This window comes from Cherax quadricarinatus, chromosome 29, assembly GCF_038502225.1.
Source record: "Cherax quadricarinatus isolate ZL_2023a chromosome 29, ASM3850222v1, whole genome shotgun sequence".
NCBI classification, from domain to species: domain Eukaryota; kingdom Metazoa; phylum Arthropoda; class Malacostraca; order Decapoda; family Parastacidae; genus Cherax; species Cherax quadricarinatus.
Window position 1 is genome coordinate 32,501 of NC_091320.1, and position 15,338 is coordinate 47,838.

Below are 15,338 nucleotides of genomic sequence, written 5' to 3' on the forward strand. Positions count from 1 at the left end.
ATATAACATAGTATATTTTGTACTAGTGTCCCAGGTTTGCTTACATTCTAAATATAACATAGTATATTTTGTACTAGTGTCCCAGGTTTGTTTGCTTACATTCTAAATATAACATAGTATATTTTGTACTAGTGTCCCAGGTTTGTTTGCTTACATTCTAAATATAACGTAGTATATTTTGTACTAGTGTCCCAGGTTTGTTTGCTTACATTCTAAATATAACGTAGTATATTTTGTACTAGTGTCCCAGGTTTGTTTGCTTACATTCTAAATATAACGTAGTATATTTTGTACTAGTGTCCCAGGTTTGTTTGCTTACATTCTAAATATAACGTAGTATATTTTGTACTAGTGTCCCAGGTTTGTTTGCTTACATTCTAAATATAACATAGTATATTTTGTACTAGTGTCCCAGGTGTCCGGGTAAACTTACTTGAGAAAATATATTTGCTGTTGGGGTAACTTTATCATCAATAATGGAATAGAAGATTGCCAAGAGACGGTCCAAAGGAAAAGGTTTTGGTCCAACCAACTGACTGCTGGATCTCTCTTTAGCCTGAAAAAAAACAATATGGTCAACAGTTAAATCACATATGATAAAACAATTCTCGGTGAAGAACTAAAATAAAAATTCCAGGAAAAAAAAAAATACATTATATTACAGTCAAGAAAGTTAGCATCAACATTAAATATTCATTTGTGAATTCTGTAACAAAATCAATAGAATAAAAATTAATTTTGAAACATATAAATTGAAATTTGTGAGGTGTGCAAGTACTATACTGCAAGTTGATTAAGGGGGGAGGGGACAAAACTTGCTAGAAGAGTATCTATAAATGGAGCTGCATGTCAGCTTTTTTGCCATGGCCACATTCCCCCCTACCTGATGCCCAGGACAAACACTGTAAGTGTTGGTACGAATAAACATTTACAAATTTATATTGCACAGTATACAATAAAATATTAAAAAACTAATAATAAATGCTAAACAATTTTAAATACAGTCAATCACCACTATTCCAAATGCACAAGAAATTTGTTAAGGTGAAATACCCTTATACAACAAAGTAAGCAGCATTTTTCCAAAGTAGAAGTATTCAGGTTTGGTCCAAGAAAAGCTTGGAAATATATAGGGAGCAACCTTAGATCAAGAGCCAGTTCACCAATGAATGGGTTGATTGTAATGTTGTAGGATGAAGGAGTTACAAAACAATTGATCAGCACTTGCAAATTACCCTCAGTTCATTTTTAAACAGACTTAACCAGGATCAACCATGAAGCTGGTAACATAGAGAATACTCTTAAATGAGACTACACAAAAGTGATCTATATTAGCCATAAAATACATGATGTGGAGCTCATTTCTATTACCTTGATCATGGCTTGTGTTTTGCGCTGCTTTCCATGGTGTTTCATGAAAAATCTGCGGTCAGTACGTGCTGGATTATAAGAAGCTAGGTATGCAGCTATCAAAAGGAATTTTGTGTAGTAGGGAAGTTCCATCTGTTTGAAAATAAGAAACTGATGCATAAATATTAATGTTCATTTTTTGGCTTCACAGAAAAATGGAGGAGTGGAAGTCTGCAAGGTAGCATGACAGGAATGCCACAGCTCTATATTAATTCTGATACTTGGTCTTGCAAACTAAGTTTGTGTTACTGTAGTAGCAAGAAGAAATAAAGTTTTTATCACACTGACCATCTCCCACCAAGGTATGGTGACCCTAGAAAGCACATTTGCCATCATCTGTTCAACAGCTGTCTTGCCAGGAGTGCAGACAACACAATTAAAATGATCCACTGAACTGCTAAATCCCACTCCCTCAGACTGCAGGAACATTATTTCTCATCTCCATTACTAAGCCCAACTAGTTGGTTTTCCTGACACCCTTCATAAAGGTAAGGCTATAGTCAAATTTCCTCTCCACATACTTTATTCTAAAAAATTTCACACAAGCCTGTTCGATTCACTTGGGATGACCTCTATCCCTTCTTCCTAATATAGTAGTCCCCTGGCATCTGCAGCAGATATGTTCCAAGGCCTACCATGGATACCTAAAACTGTGGACAGTAGCAAATCCCAGTCTTTTTCGTTTACATACATACTTATGATAAAGTTTAAGTGATAAATTACACATAATAAGTGGAGAATTAGCACTTTTCTTAGACTTATGAAGAACTGCCACCATCACTACTTTGGTGTCATTATTAATCCTTTGAGTATTGAGACCCCTGCTCGCAAACTTGCTTATAGTGTCAGAGAATTTAAAAAAAAAAAAAAATCTTGTGAAATGATAGAGAATCTTTTTCCGAAGGTAATGACACCAAAAGTTCGAAATTTGATAGAACACTTATGGAATTATGCTCCGGTGAAGACAGCGGTCTCAGTGATACTTACACATCGGTGATTTCACCAACTTTGAGCCCTATTTTGGGCCAATTCATTTGTTCCACTCGACCAAACTCATAGTTATTTCACTAGGACTTCTTTTATTCTATTGACTGAGTAGAAGAAACCACCCATTTACCTATTTTAACTATATAAAAAAGTGATCAGATATTACTAATTTGGCCAATTTCACACAAAATTCAATGAAGGCTAATTTCAAAATAGGATCAAGAATAAACAATGTAGACATTCCTGGCACTATATAAACAATTCCTCTGTTCCTCAGTCATGTCTCCAGTCCCTCTTATATTACGCTTGCTTTTCATTTTTTATTTTTATTCGCACAAAAAAATAGAAGATTTACTGTTATGCAGATTACTGCATTATTGTAATAATTTTATAAATAATGTCAGTGCATTCCTAAATGCATATCAGACTAGCCATTTGGAGGCGTATTGGACATTTGTGTACTCTGGAATATAGGCAAAAATCAAACATTTCCACTACTTTGAGCTCAATTTCAAGCTACACATTTTCAGTCCTGAAACTAATCAGAATCATCTCTATTTCTGTAATATATCTTCAATTCTATCAAATGAGACCAAGAAACTGAGAATGCAACCGTAAAAAACATACAAAAATACACCACAAATTTGCTGTTTTAACCCCTTTAATTGTCCACACATAGATCTACATTATTACTGCTAGCACTTCAAGTGTAGATAAACTTTTTTTTTTTTTTTTTTTTTTATCACACTGGCCGATTCCCACCAAGGCAGGGTGGCCCAAAAAAGAAAAACTTTCACCATCATTCACTCCATCACTGTCTTGCCAGAAGGGTGCTTTACACTACAGTTTTTAAACTGCAACATTAACACCCCTCCTTCAGAGTGCAGGCACTGTACTTCCCATCTCCAGGACTCAAGTCCGGCCTGCCGGTTTCCCTGAACCCCTTCATAAATGTTACTTTGCTCACACTCCAACAGCACGTCAAGTATTAAAAACCATTTGTCTCCATTCACTCCTATCAAACACGCTCACGCATGCCTGCTGGAAGTACAAGCCCCTCGCACACAAAACCTCCTTTACCCCCTCCCTCCAACCTTTCCTAGGCCGACCCCTACCCCGCCTTCCTTCCACAACAGACTGATACACTCTTGAAGTTATTCTGTTTCGCTCCATTCTCTCCACATGTCCGAACCACCTCAACAACCCTTCCTCAGCCCTCTGGACAACAGTTTTGGTAATCCCGCACCTCCTCCTAACTTCCAAACTACGAATTCTCTGCATTATATTCACACCACACATTGCCCTCAGACATGACATCTCCACTGCCTCCAGCCTTCTCCTCGCTGCAACATTCATCACCCATGCTTCACACCCATATAAGAGCGTTGGTAAAACTATACTCTCATACATTCCCCTCTTTGCCTCCAAGGACAAAGTTCTTTGTCTCCACAGACTCCTAAGTGCACCACTCACCCTTTTCCCCTCATCAATTCTATGATTCACCTCATCTTTCATACACCCATCCGCTGACACGTCCACTCCCAAATATCTGAATACATTCACCTCCTCCATACTCTCTCCCTCCAATCTGATATCCAATCTTTCATCACCTAATCTTTTTGTTATCCTCATAACCTTACTCTTTCCTGTATTCACTTTCAATTTTCTTCTTTTGCACACCCTACCAAATTCATCCACCAATCTCTGCAACTTCTCTTCAGAATCTCCCAAGAGCACAGTGTCATCAGCAAAGAGCAACTGTGACAACTCCCACTTTGTGTGTGATTCTTTATCTTTTAACTCCACGCCTCTTGCCAAGACCCTCGCATTTACTTCTCTTACAACCCCATCTATAAATATATTAAACAACCACGGTGACATCACACATCCTTGTCTAAGGCCTACTTTTACTGGGAAATAATTTCCCTCTTTCCTACATACTCTAACTTGAGCCTCACTATCCTCGTAAAAACTCTTCACTGCTTTCAGTAACCTACCTCCTACACCATACACCTGCAACATCTGCCACATTGCCCCCCTATCCACCCTGTCATACGCCTTTTCCAAATCCATAAATGCCACAAAGACCTCTTTAGCCTTATCTAAATACTGTTCACTTATATGTTTCACTGTAAACACCTGGTCCACACACCCTCTACCTTTCCTAAACCCTCCTTGTTCATCTGCTATCCTATTCTCCGTCTTACTCTTAATTCTTTCAATAATAACTCTACCATACGCTTTACCAGGTATACTTAACAGACTTATCCCCCTATAATTTTTGCACTCTCTTTTATCCCCTTTGCCTTTATACAAAGGAACTATGCATGCTCTCTGCCAATCCCTAGGTACCTTACCCTCTTCCATACATTTATTAAATAATTGCACCAACCACTCCAAAACTATATCCCCACCTGCTTTTAACATTTCTATCTTTATCCCATCAATCCCGGCTGCCTTACCCCTTTTCATTTTACCTACTGCCTCACGAACTTCCCCCACACTCACAACTGGCTCTTCCTCACTCCTACAAGATGTTGTTCCTCCTTGCCCTATACACGAAATCACAGCTTCCCTATCTTCATCAACATTTAACAATTCCTCATAATATTCCCTCCATCTTCCCAATACCTCTAACTCTCCATTTAATAACTCTCCTCTCCTATTTTTAACTGACAAATCCATTTGTTCTCTAGGCTTTCTTAACTTGTTAATCTCACTCCAAAACTTTTTCTTATTTTCAACAAAATTTGTTGATAACATCTCACCCACTCTCTCATTTGCTCTCTTTTTACATTGCTTCACCACTCTCTTAACCTCTCTCTTTTTCTCCATATACTCTTCCCTCCTTGCATCACTTCTACTTTGTAAAAACTTCTCATATGCTAACTTTTTCTCCCTTACTACTCTCTTCACATCATCATTCCACCAATCGCTCCTCTTCCCTCCCGCACCCACTTTCCTGTAACCACAAACTTCTGCTGAACACTCTAACACTACATTTTTAAACCTACCCCATACCTCTTCGACCCCATTGCCTATGCTCTCATTAGCCCATCTATTTTTCCTGTCTTCAAATTTGGAGCGATAGGTCTGAGCAGCCTAGACATGAGAGAATGGGGTCTGCTCACTCAGTGTGCACCATATAAAAAAATCGAGGACCCCCATGGTACCGCATGGTAGCACCAGTTAGTTTCAGCTCAATCTTGGGTCAACATGGCAAATCCGTGTGATTCACTCACACCTCGTGGTATTAACACTCTCTTCAAGGAAAGTGATATAGAACCTGAGTTTAGTGGATTTGAGACAATGTGGCCACTAATGATCCAGGAATTAGTGAAAATATTGACAATAACCCAAATGACCTTCAGCCCACCACCTCTGGGGTAGCCAGTGTGGCCACACCAGACCCTCGGCCAAGCATCTCTGGGGTAGCCAGTGTTACTACTCAGAGACACCTATGCAAGGAGAAATTATCATTTTCTTGCAGTTGTGGTGATGATGACATTGAAAGTGACATAAGTGACGGTGAGATTGATTTTATGCCCTTATGAGGATTCATCGAGTGACAGTGATAGACATTATTCCCCAGTGAAGCATACCTTTAGATGTCATCGCCTATGTTCAAGTAGTGTGCCATATGCAGTCCCCAAGGGTTGTGGGAGGACACAATCAAAAACCTCAGCCACTGATAGTGATACTGATCATGAAGGAGAATATGCAGGGATGGAGGAAGAGGTGGTGGTGGTGGTGAGAGGCATGGTGCCTGGGCTGCATTGTGCAGTGAGAGGGCAGACAAAGGACAGCCCGGCACCCCCTCAACAATGTGCTTCCTCCACTCCTGTCCCTTCTCCTGCTTCCCCATGCCCCATGCCAATGACATCATGACAGTGACATGGCATAACAAACGGGACGTGATGTTGCTGTCAACCATCTACAGAAAAGAGATGGCACAAAGTGAACAAGGACATCAATGAATACATTGTAAAGTCAGCTGCTGTCGTCGATTATACGAACAATATGCGACTAGTTGACAAGTGTGACATGATAATACGGTTCTTTGACTATGTGCGTAGGAGTTGCAAGTAGTACAAGAAAGTGTTTTTCCACCTTGTAGACATTGCAATGCTCAATGCCTTCAATATGTATGAAATAAAGACTGGAAAATGACTTTGTTATGCAGAATTCATCCTGAATGTCATAAAGCAGATAATTAAAAAGTATAGTACCACACCTGTACCCGACCCTCAGCAGCGACCTGTCCCCCAACCACAACCAGTGGGGAAAATGCCAGACCGAATTCTCGCTGTCACTACCTGATACAAATACCTTTTACCCCAAAAAAGAATTATTCTCAGAAAAAGTGTGTTTTGTGTGCTAACACCACAAGGTGATCCCAACAGCGGAAGGACACACGATTCATGTGTCAGCAATGTGGGGTGGCACTCTGTATGAATCCAGGCTGCATGGAGTATCATACAATCCTGGAGTTCTAGAAACATAAGTGGAACATATAAATACCTTATATATAATGAACAGTATTTAGATAAAGGTAGGGAAGTTTTTATTGCATTTATGGATTTAGAAAAGGCATATGATAGAGTGGATAGAGGAGCAATGTGGCAGATGTTGCAAGTATATGGAATAGGTGGTAAGTTACTAAATGCTGTAAAGAGCTTTTATGAGGATAGTGAGGCTCAGGTTAGGGTGTGTAGAAGAGAGGGAGAATACTTCCCGGTAAAAGTAGGTCTTAGACAGGGATGTGTAATGTCACCATGGTTGTTTAATATATTTATAGATGGGGTTGTAAAAGAAGTAAATGCTAGGGTGTTCGGGAGAGGGGTGGGATTAAATTATGGGGAATCAAATTCAAAATGGGAATTGACACAGTTACTTTTTGCTGATGATACTGTGCTTATGGGAGATTCTAAAGAAAAATTACAAAGGTTAGTGGATGAGTTTGAGAATGTGTGTAAAGGTAGAAAGTTGAAAGTGAACATAGAAAAGAGTAAGGTGATGAGGGTATCAAATGATTTAGATAAAGAAAAATTGGATATCAAATTGGGGAGGAGGAGTATGGAAGAAGTGAATGTTTTCAGATACTTGGGAGTTGACGTGTCGGCGGATGGATTTATGAAGGATGAGGTTAATCATAGAATTGATGAGGGAAAAAAGGTGAGTGGTGCGTTGAGGTATATGTGGAGTCAAAAAACGTTATCTATGGAGGCAAAGAAGGGAATGTATGAAAGTATAGTAGTACCAACACTCTTATATGGATGTGAAGCTTGGGTGGTAAATGCAGCAGCGAGGAGACGGTTGGAGGCAGTGGAGATGTCCTGTCTAAGGGCAATGTGTGGTGTAAATATTATGCAGAAAATTTGGAGTGTGGAAATTAGGAGAAGGTGTGGAGTTAATAAAAGCATTAGTCAGAGGGCAGAAGAGGGGTTGTTGAGGTGGTTTGGTCATTTAGAGAGAATGGATCAAAGTAGAATGACATGGAAAGCATATAAATCTACAGGGGAAGGAAAGAGGGGTAGGGGTCGTCCTCGAAAGGGTTGGAAAGAGGGGGTAAAGGAGGTTTTGTGGGTGAAGGGCTTGGACTTCCAGCAAGCGTGCATGAGCGTGTTAGATAGGAGTGAATGGAGACGAATGATACTTGGGACCTGACGATCTGTTGGAGTGTGAGCAGGGTAATATTTAGTGAAGGGATTCAGGGAAACCGGTTATTTTCATATAGCGGACTTGAGTCCTGGAAATGGGAAGTACAATGCCTGCACTTTAAAGGAGGGGTTTGGGATATTGGCGGTTTGGAGGGATATGTTGTGTATCTCTATACGTATATGCTTCTAAACTGTTTTATTCTGAGCACCTCTGCAAAAGCAGTGATAATGTGTGAGTGTGGTGAGTGTTGAATGATGATGAAAGTATTTTCTTTTTGGGGATTTTCTTTCTTTTTTTTTTGGGTCACCCTGCCTCGGTGGGAGACGGCGGACTTGTTGAAAAAAAAAAAAAAAAAAAATATATATAATGTGCGTTTGTGACAGTATGATTAAAAATTTCGTACATAATATTTATGTCTAAACAACAATTGGCTAGGAAATCAAAAGATCTACTATAAAACATAATTATCATACCATAAAAACTGAGAAAATTAAAAAAAAAAATAAAAAGATATACTTGCAACATGTCTGCAAGCTTCATGTTGCTGTCAGGTGAGTGACAAACGCCAACTTCATGGCCTTATATCTCTGTAAGTACTAAAATTGTCCTATTTAAAAAAAAAAAAAATTATTCAGACTGTTGGACGAGAGAACGTAGATCTACGTTTGGACAGTTAAGGGTTAAATCAAAAACACGGTCACAGTTTTCTCATGCACTGCTTGCTACAGGATTTTTTTTATATGGTGCACACTTACTGTATAAACCCATTCTCTCACATCTAAGCTCAAATTTACCGCTCACAGCTTATCGAAGTGATCTGAGCTCATGATGTCATACTACAGGACCAGGACCAACACTGAAAGTGTTAATTTCCTCCTTTTACACGCCCTCCAAAACTTATCTACCAACCTTTACAATTTCTCATTCAGAATTTCCCAAAACAACTGTCACAATTCCCTCTTCATACCGGATGCATTATCATTAAATCACACTCCTTTCCCCAACACCCTATCCTTCATGTCTTTTAACTTTTTTGACTGTCGCTGTCGTATAAATACGTCTTACAAGCCATTGTTTTTGACGTATTAATATGCCAAAATTCTAGTGGCTTCAAATTAAGCTGGTAGGCTCACATGTGGGAGAATGGGTCTGTGTGGTCAGTGCGCGCAGTATAAAAAAAATCCTTCAGCACGCAGTGCATAATGAGAAAAAAAAAAAAAACTTCAACTGTGTTTTTGGATTAAAATGCCGACTTTGAGGAGTATTTTCCTATAGTATTTATGATTGTATTCTCATTTTCTTGGTCTCAATTGATAGAATGGAAGATATATTACAGAAAAAGAATGACTTTGATTGGCTTCACGATGAAAAGGACCTCGAAACTGAGCTCAAATTAGTGGAAATGTTCGATTTTTGCCGATGTTCAAGAGTAAATAAATGACATCACCGTCCAATAGGTATCCGAATAGCCATTCTAATATGTAGTCACAAACAGGTTGATATTATTTATACAATTATTACAATATTGCAGTAGTTTGCATAACAGTAAATCTTCTATTTTTTGTGAGAATAAAGTCAAAATAGAAAGCAAGAATAATATAAGAGGGGCCTGGAAACATGACTAATGAAGAGAGAAAATGTCATTTTAGTGCCAGGAATGTCTGTTTTGTTTATTCTGGACCCTATTTCGAAATTGGCATCTTTTTTAACTTGCATGAAATTGGCCAAATTGCCAATTTCTGACCACTTTATTGGGTAGTTGAAATTGGTAAATGGGCACTTTCTTGTACTCAGTTGATAGAACAAATAGAGTTCTAAAGAAATAGCTATGAGTTTGGTCGACTGAAACAATGGAATCGGCCGAAAATAGGGCTCAAAGTGGGCAAAATCACCAATGCGTATATATCACTGTGATCGCTAACTTTGCAAGAGCATAATTCTGTAAGTTTCCCATCAAATTTCGTACTTTTGGTGTCATTACCATTGAGAAAAGATTCTCTATCATTTCACGAGAAAATAAAAAAAAAATTCGAATATTTTGCAACACAGAGAGACACTTCAGAATTTGGGGTCTCGACAGTCAAAGGGTTAAAATTACATTTATAAATGGTAATCATGGTGACATCACACATCCCTCTCTAAGTCCTATCAGTTTTTACTGTAAAATACTGCTTCACAATGTACCATATAATATGCCTTTTCAAGATGCATAAATATAATAAATGGTTCCTTAAGTTTATCTAAGTTGCCTTGACTTATAAGCTTCAATGTAGACACTTAGGCTGCACATCCCTTAACCATACTAAATCTGCCTTGTTTCTCTGCATTTCTATTCTCTCTTACCACTAACTACTGAATGATAATTAAATCATGAGGGGCAGCTCCAACAGGGGTGGCAGTCTGGTTGAAGACCAGCTAGGGGACTTGACTTGCAGCAGCAGCAGCAGCAGCAGCAGCAGCAGCAGCAGCAGCATTATTACCTTTTCATTTAGCAGCTTTGAGGTGGTGATGGAATTTCTGGGAGCTTCAGCCCAGCTATCATGCACTATCAGGTATACTCATTGGGCTTATTTCCCTATACATGTAATTTTTACATTCTCTTTTTTTCCCCTTTTTCTTATACAGAAGAACTATGTATATCCTCGGCAAATCCTTAGTAACCTTTCCTTACTTCATGCATACCAGGTATGATACAACCATCACAAACAAGTGATAACAGATGCAAAACAGCCACGGGGGAGTTGAATGATAGCTCTTGGCCTTCCATGTTGCAGCCAACACTTTCTCAAAAAATTGCAATGTTGCAAAAAGAATAAGGAGTCCAAGCAGGTGTATCCATGAGTAGGCCTGCCTCTGTCACAGTTGCTTTTTGCCTATGACAGTTTTTTTCTGAAATTCTGAAGAGAAGTTCCAAGGGTTTATAAACAAATTTGGTAATGAGATAAGTAACAGGTTAGAATGCTAGAGTATGGAGGAAGGAGAGGTGCTCAGGTATTTGGAAGAGGACTTGCCAGTGGATTGCTCTGTGAACTACAGAACTGACAAAGGATAAAAAAAAGGTGGGTGGTACACTGAGGAACCTATGAAGACAAAGGCTCTATTCATGAAAGCAAAAAGAGGAAATGTACCAAAGTATATTAGTAGCACCAACTCCATTGCATGGGTGTGAAGCACGGGTTTAAAAGATGTAGCAAGAAGGATGCTGGAGGCAGGGGACATGTAATGTTTGAATATTGTGCAGGGAATTCATAAAAAAACTCATAAAACTCATAATATAATAATATAATATATTCATAAAAGATTAGGAGGTGCAGGATTGCTAAAATTCTTATCCAGAAGGCTGAGGAGGGGGTTGTTGAGGTGGTTTGAACATTTAGAGAGGATAGTGAAAAACAGGATGACCAAGGCACATAAATCTAGGAAAGAGGGGTAGGGGACCCTCCTACGGGCTAAAGGAGGTTGAGTGCTAGGGGTTTAGACATTTAAGAGTCTTGTGTGAGTGTGTTAGATAGGAATGAAGACAAGTGGCTTTTATGATTTTACAAGCTGTTGGAGTATGAGGAAGGCAACCTTTATGAAGGGATTCTGGTTTGCTGGAGTTGAGTTTTGGAAGTGGGAAGATCAGTGTCTGTACTCTGGAGGACGGGTGGGGGATGTTGCAGTTTGGAAAGTTACCTTAACCCTTTCACTGTTGACACTCCCTGATCATGAACTCACTCTCAAGTGTCAAAGAATTTTCAAAAAAGAAAAAAAATTAATTTTCTTGTGGAATGATAGAGAATCTTTTCCTGATGGTAATGACACCAAAAGTACGAAACTTGATGGAAAACTTACGGAATTACACTCTCGTAAAGTTAGCAGTCTTAGCGATATACGCATCAGTGATTTCGCCCACTTTGAGTCCTATTTTTGGCCAATTCTATTGTTCCAGTTGATCAAACTCATAGCTATTTCTTTAGAACTCCATTTGTTCTACCGACTGAGTACAAGAAACCACCCATTTACCAATTTCAACTACCCAATAAAGTGGTCAGAAATTGGCAATTTGGCCAATTTCACACAAATTTCAAAAGATGCCAATTTCAAAACAGGGTCCAGAATAAACAATGCAGACATTCCTGACACTAAAATGACATTTTCTCTGTTCACTAGTCATGTCTCAAGGCTTTTCTTATATTACTCTTGCTTTCCATATTGAATTTTTATTCTCACCAAAAATAGAAGATTTACTGTTATGCAGACTACTGCATTATTAAATAATTGTATAAATAATGTCAACCCATTTGTGACTACGTATTAGACTGGCCAGTTGGACACGTATTGGATGGTGACAACATTTCTGCTAGTTTGAGCTCAATTTCTATTTCTGTAATATATCTTCCATTCTATCAAATGAGACCAAGAAAACGAAAATACACCTCAAGCTCGGCATTTTAATCCAAAAACACAGTTGGATTTTTTTTTTCTCGTTATGCACTGCATGCTGCAGGTATTTTTTTGATGCTGCTCACATTGACCATGCAGACCCATTCTTTCACATGTAGATCTACCAGCTTTCTCCTGCAAGATTTGAATGAAGCTGCTAGAATTTTGAGGTATTAATATGTCACCAACAATGGCTCGTAAGACGTATCTATATGGCACCAACAGTGAAAGGGTTAAATATTATATCAGCACCCTCTGGAAAGACAGTGACTGAATCAGTGACAACGAAAGTGTTTTCTTCTCTGTAAAGTCATCCCATCTCGGTGAGAGATGGCCGGTGTTTAAAAAAAAAAAACACTTCTGATCTGAGGATAGTGCACATAAAAAAAATACAAAATGTACACAGGAAAGCCATTCATATAAACCCACTGTAATGTACAGTACAGCGGACCCTTGCCTTACGATATTAATCTGTTCCTGAAACATCGTAAGCTGAAATTATCATTAGCCGAATTAATTTTCCCCATAAGAAATAATGGAAATCAAATTAATCTGTTCCTGACACCCCAAAGTATGAAAAAAATTAATTTTTTTACCACATGAAATATTAATTTTAATACACACAAATTGAAGAAGACATGCACAATTACTACTCTACTAAGAATAGAATACATGACACTTACCTTTACTGAAGATCTGGTGATGATTGATGGGATGGGAGGAGGGGAGAGTGTGGAAGTTATTGTTTAGAAGTGGAATCCCCTTCCATTAGGACTTGAGGTAGCACGTCCTTTTCCGGGGTTACTTCCCTTCTTCTTTTAATGCCACTAGGACCAGCTTGAGAGTCACCGGACCTCTGTCGCACAACAAATCTGTCCACAGAGCTCTGTACCTCCCATTCCTTTAAGACTTTCCTAAAATGGGCCATAACATTGTCATTGTACAGGCTGCCAACACAGCTTGCAGTAGCTGTGTCAGGGTGATTTTCATCCATAAAGGTTTGCAGTTCAACCCACTTTGCACACATTTCCTTAATCTTTGAAGTAGGCAACTTCCTCAATTTCTCTCTCCCCTCCTCTGAAGCAGTTTCCTCAGGTCTGGCCTCTTTCTGTTGAAGATGATCTTGCAGCTCATCAGTGGTTAGTTCTTCATTGTCCTCCTCCACCAACTCTTCCACATCCTTCCCACTAACCTCCAACCCCAAGGACTTCCCCAATGCCACAGATTCCACAACTGGCATACGCTTCTCAGGGTTAGCCCCAAACCCTTCAAAATCCCTTTCTTCTACACATTGTGGTCACAGTTTCTTCCAAGCAGAGTTCGAGGTCCTCTTAGTCACTCTCTCCCAAGCCTTACCTATAAGGTTTTACACAACTGAGGATACTAAAGTGATCTTTCCAAAACTCTCTTAGAGTCAATTGAGTGTCTGAGGTCACTTAACCCTTTCAGGGTCCGTCCCATAGAACTACGGCTTTGCGTTCAGTGTCCAAACCGTAGATCTACGTCATGAGCTCAGCTCACTCTGATAAAGTGTGAGTGGTACACTTGGGCCTAGATATGAGAGAATACATCTATGTGGTATGTGTGCACCACATAAAACAAATCCTGCAGCACACTGTGTATAATGAGAAAAAAAACTGAAACCAAGATTTTCGATTAAAACAGCAACTTTGCAGTGTTTTTTCGTATGTTTTTTATAGTTGTATTTGCAATTTCTTGGTCTCATTTGATAGAATGGAAGACATATTACAGAAATAGAGATGATTTTGATTGGTTTTAGCACTGGAAATGGCTTGAAACTGAGCTCAAAGTAGCGGAAATGTTAAATTTTTGTCGATGTTCAAGAGTAAACAAACGACCTCACACGTCTAATACATGCCAGCTGGTGGATCTAATACACATTCACAAATGTGGTGATGATATTTATACAATTATTACAATATTGCATAACAGTAAATCTTCTATTTTTTGGTGTGAATAAAAATTCATTATGTAAATAAAAAATAAAAATGGGATTTATTTGTAAAGCCTCAAAACGTAACTAATGAACCGAGGAAATGTTAGTTTAGTGCCAGGAATGCCTACATTGTTTATTCTGGATGCTATTTTGAAATTGGAATATTCTGAACTTTGTGTTAAATTGGCCAAATTACCAATTTCCGATCACTTTATTTTGTAGTTGAAACAGTTGACTTGGCGATTTCTTGTGCTCAATCGATAGAATAGAAGTAATACTAGTAAAATAGCTAAGAATTTGGTCGACTGGAATGATGTAATTGGCCTAAAATGGAAGTCAAAGTCGGCAAAATCGCCGATTCGTAAATATCGCTGACACATCAAAATTCGCGAGAGCATAATTTCGTCAATTTTCCATCAAATTTCGTACTTTTTGTTTTATTACCTTCACAAAAAGATTCTCTACCATTTCATAAGAAAAAATAACAAATTTTTTTTTGGAAAATTCTTGGACACTGGTGCGTGACTTCAGATTTTGGCCTTGGACCCTGAAAGGGTTAAAGCACTTTTGAAACATAGCTTTTGTGTAGAGTTTTATGAAGTTTGAAATGACCTGCTGGTCCATGGGCTGCAGGAGAGGAGTGATATTAGGAGGCAAAAACTTGACCTTAATGAAGCTCATGTCCCCAGAAAGTCGCTCTGCCAAGTCTGAAGGATGACCAGGAGCATTGTCTAATACCAGGAGGCACTTAAGGTCCAATTTATTTTCCATTAGGTAATTTTTCACAGTGGGGGCAAATGCATGGTGTAACCAGTCATAGAAAAAGTCCCTAGTGACCCATGCCTTACTGTTTGCCCTCCACAGCACACACAAATTAGCCTTGGGGACATTGTTTCTC

General features: G+C 38.8%; 1 protein-coding gene across 9 annotated transcripts in view; it reads right to left on the bottom strand.

Annotated features, from left to right (window-relative positions):
- Window positions 1-15,338, bottom strand: part of Orc5 (origin recognition complex subunit 5) — a 157,002-nt gene that overhangs the window by 24,040 nt on the left and 117,624 nt on the right. For all 9 annotated transcript variants that reach the window (XM_070089567.1, XM_070089568.1, XM_070089569.1 and 6 more), the window contains 2 exons: window positions 1,372-1,503; window positions 434-556 (listed from right to left, as the gene is read on the bottom strand). In XM_070089567.1, coding sequence (XP_069945668.1) covers window positions 434-556; window positions 1,372-1,503 — 255 coding nt within the window. The remainder of the gene's footprint in view (window positions 1-433; window positions 557-1,371; window positions 1,504-15,338) is intronic.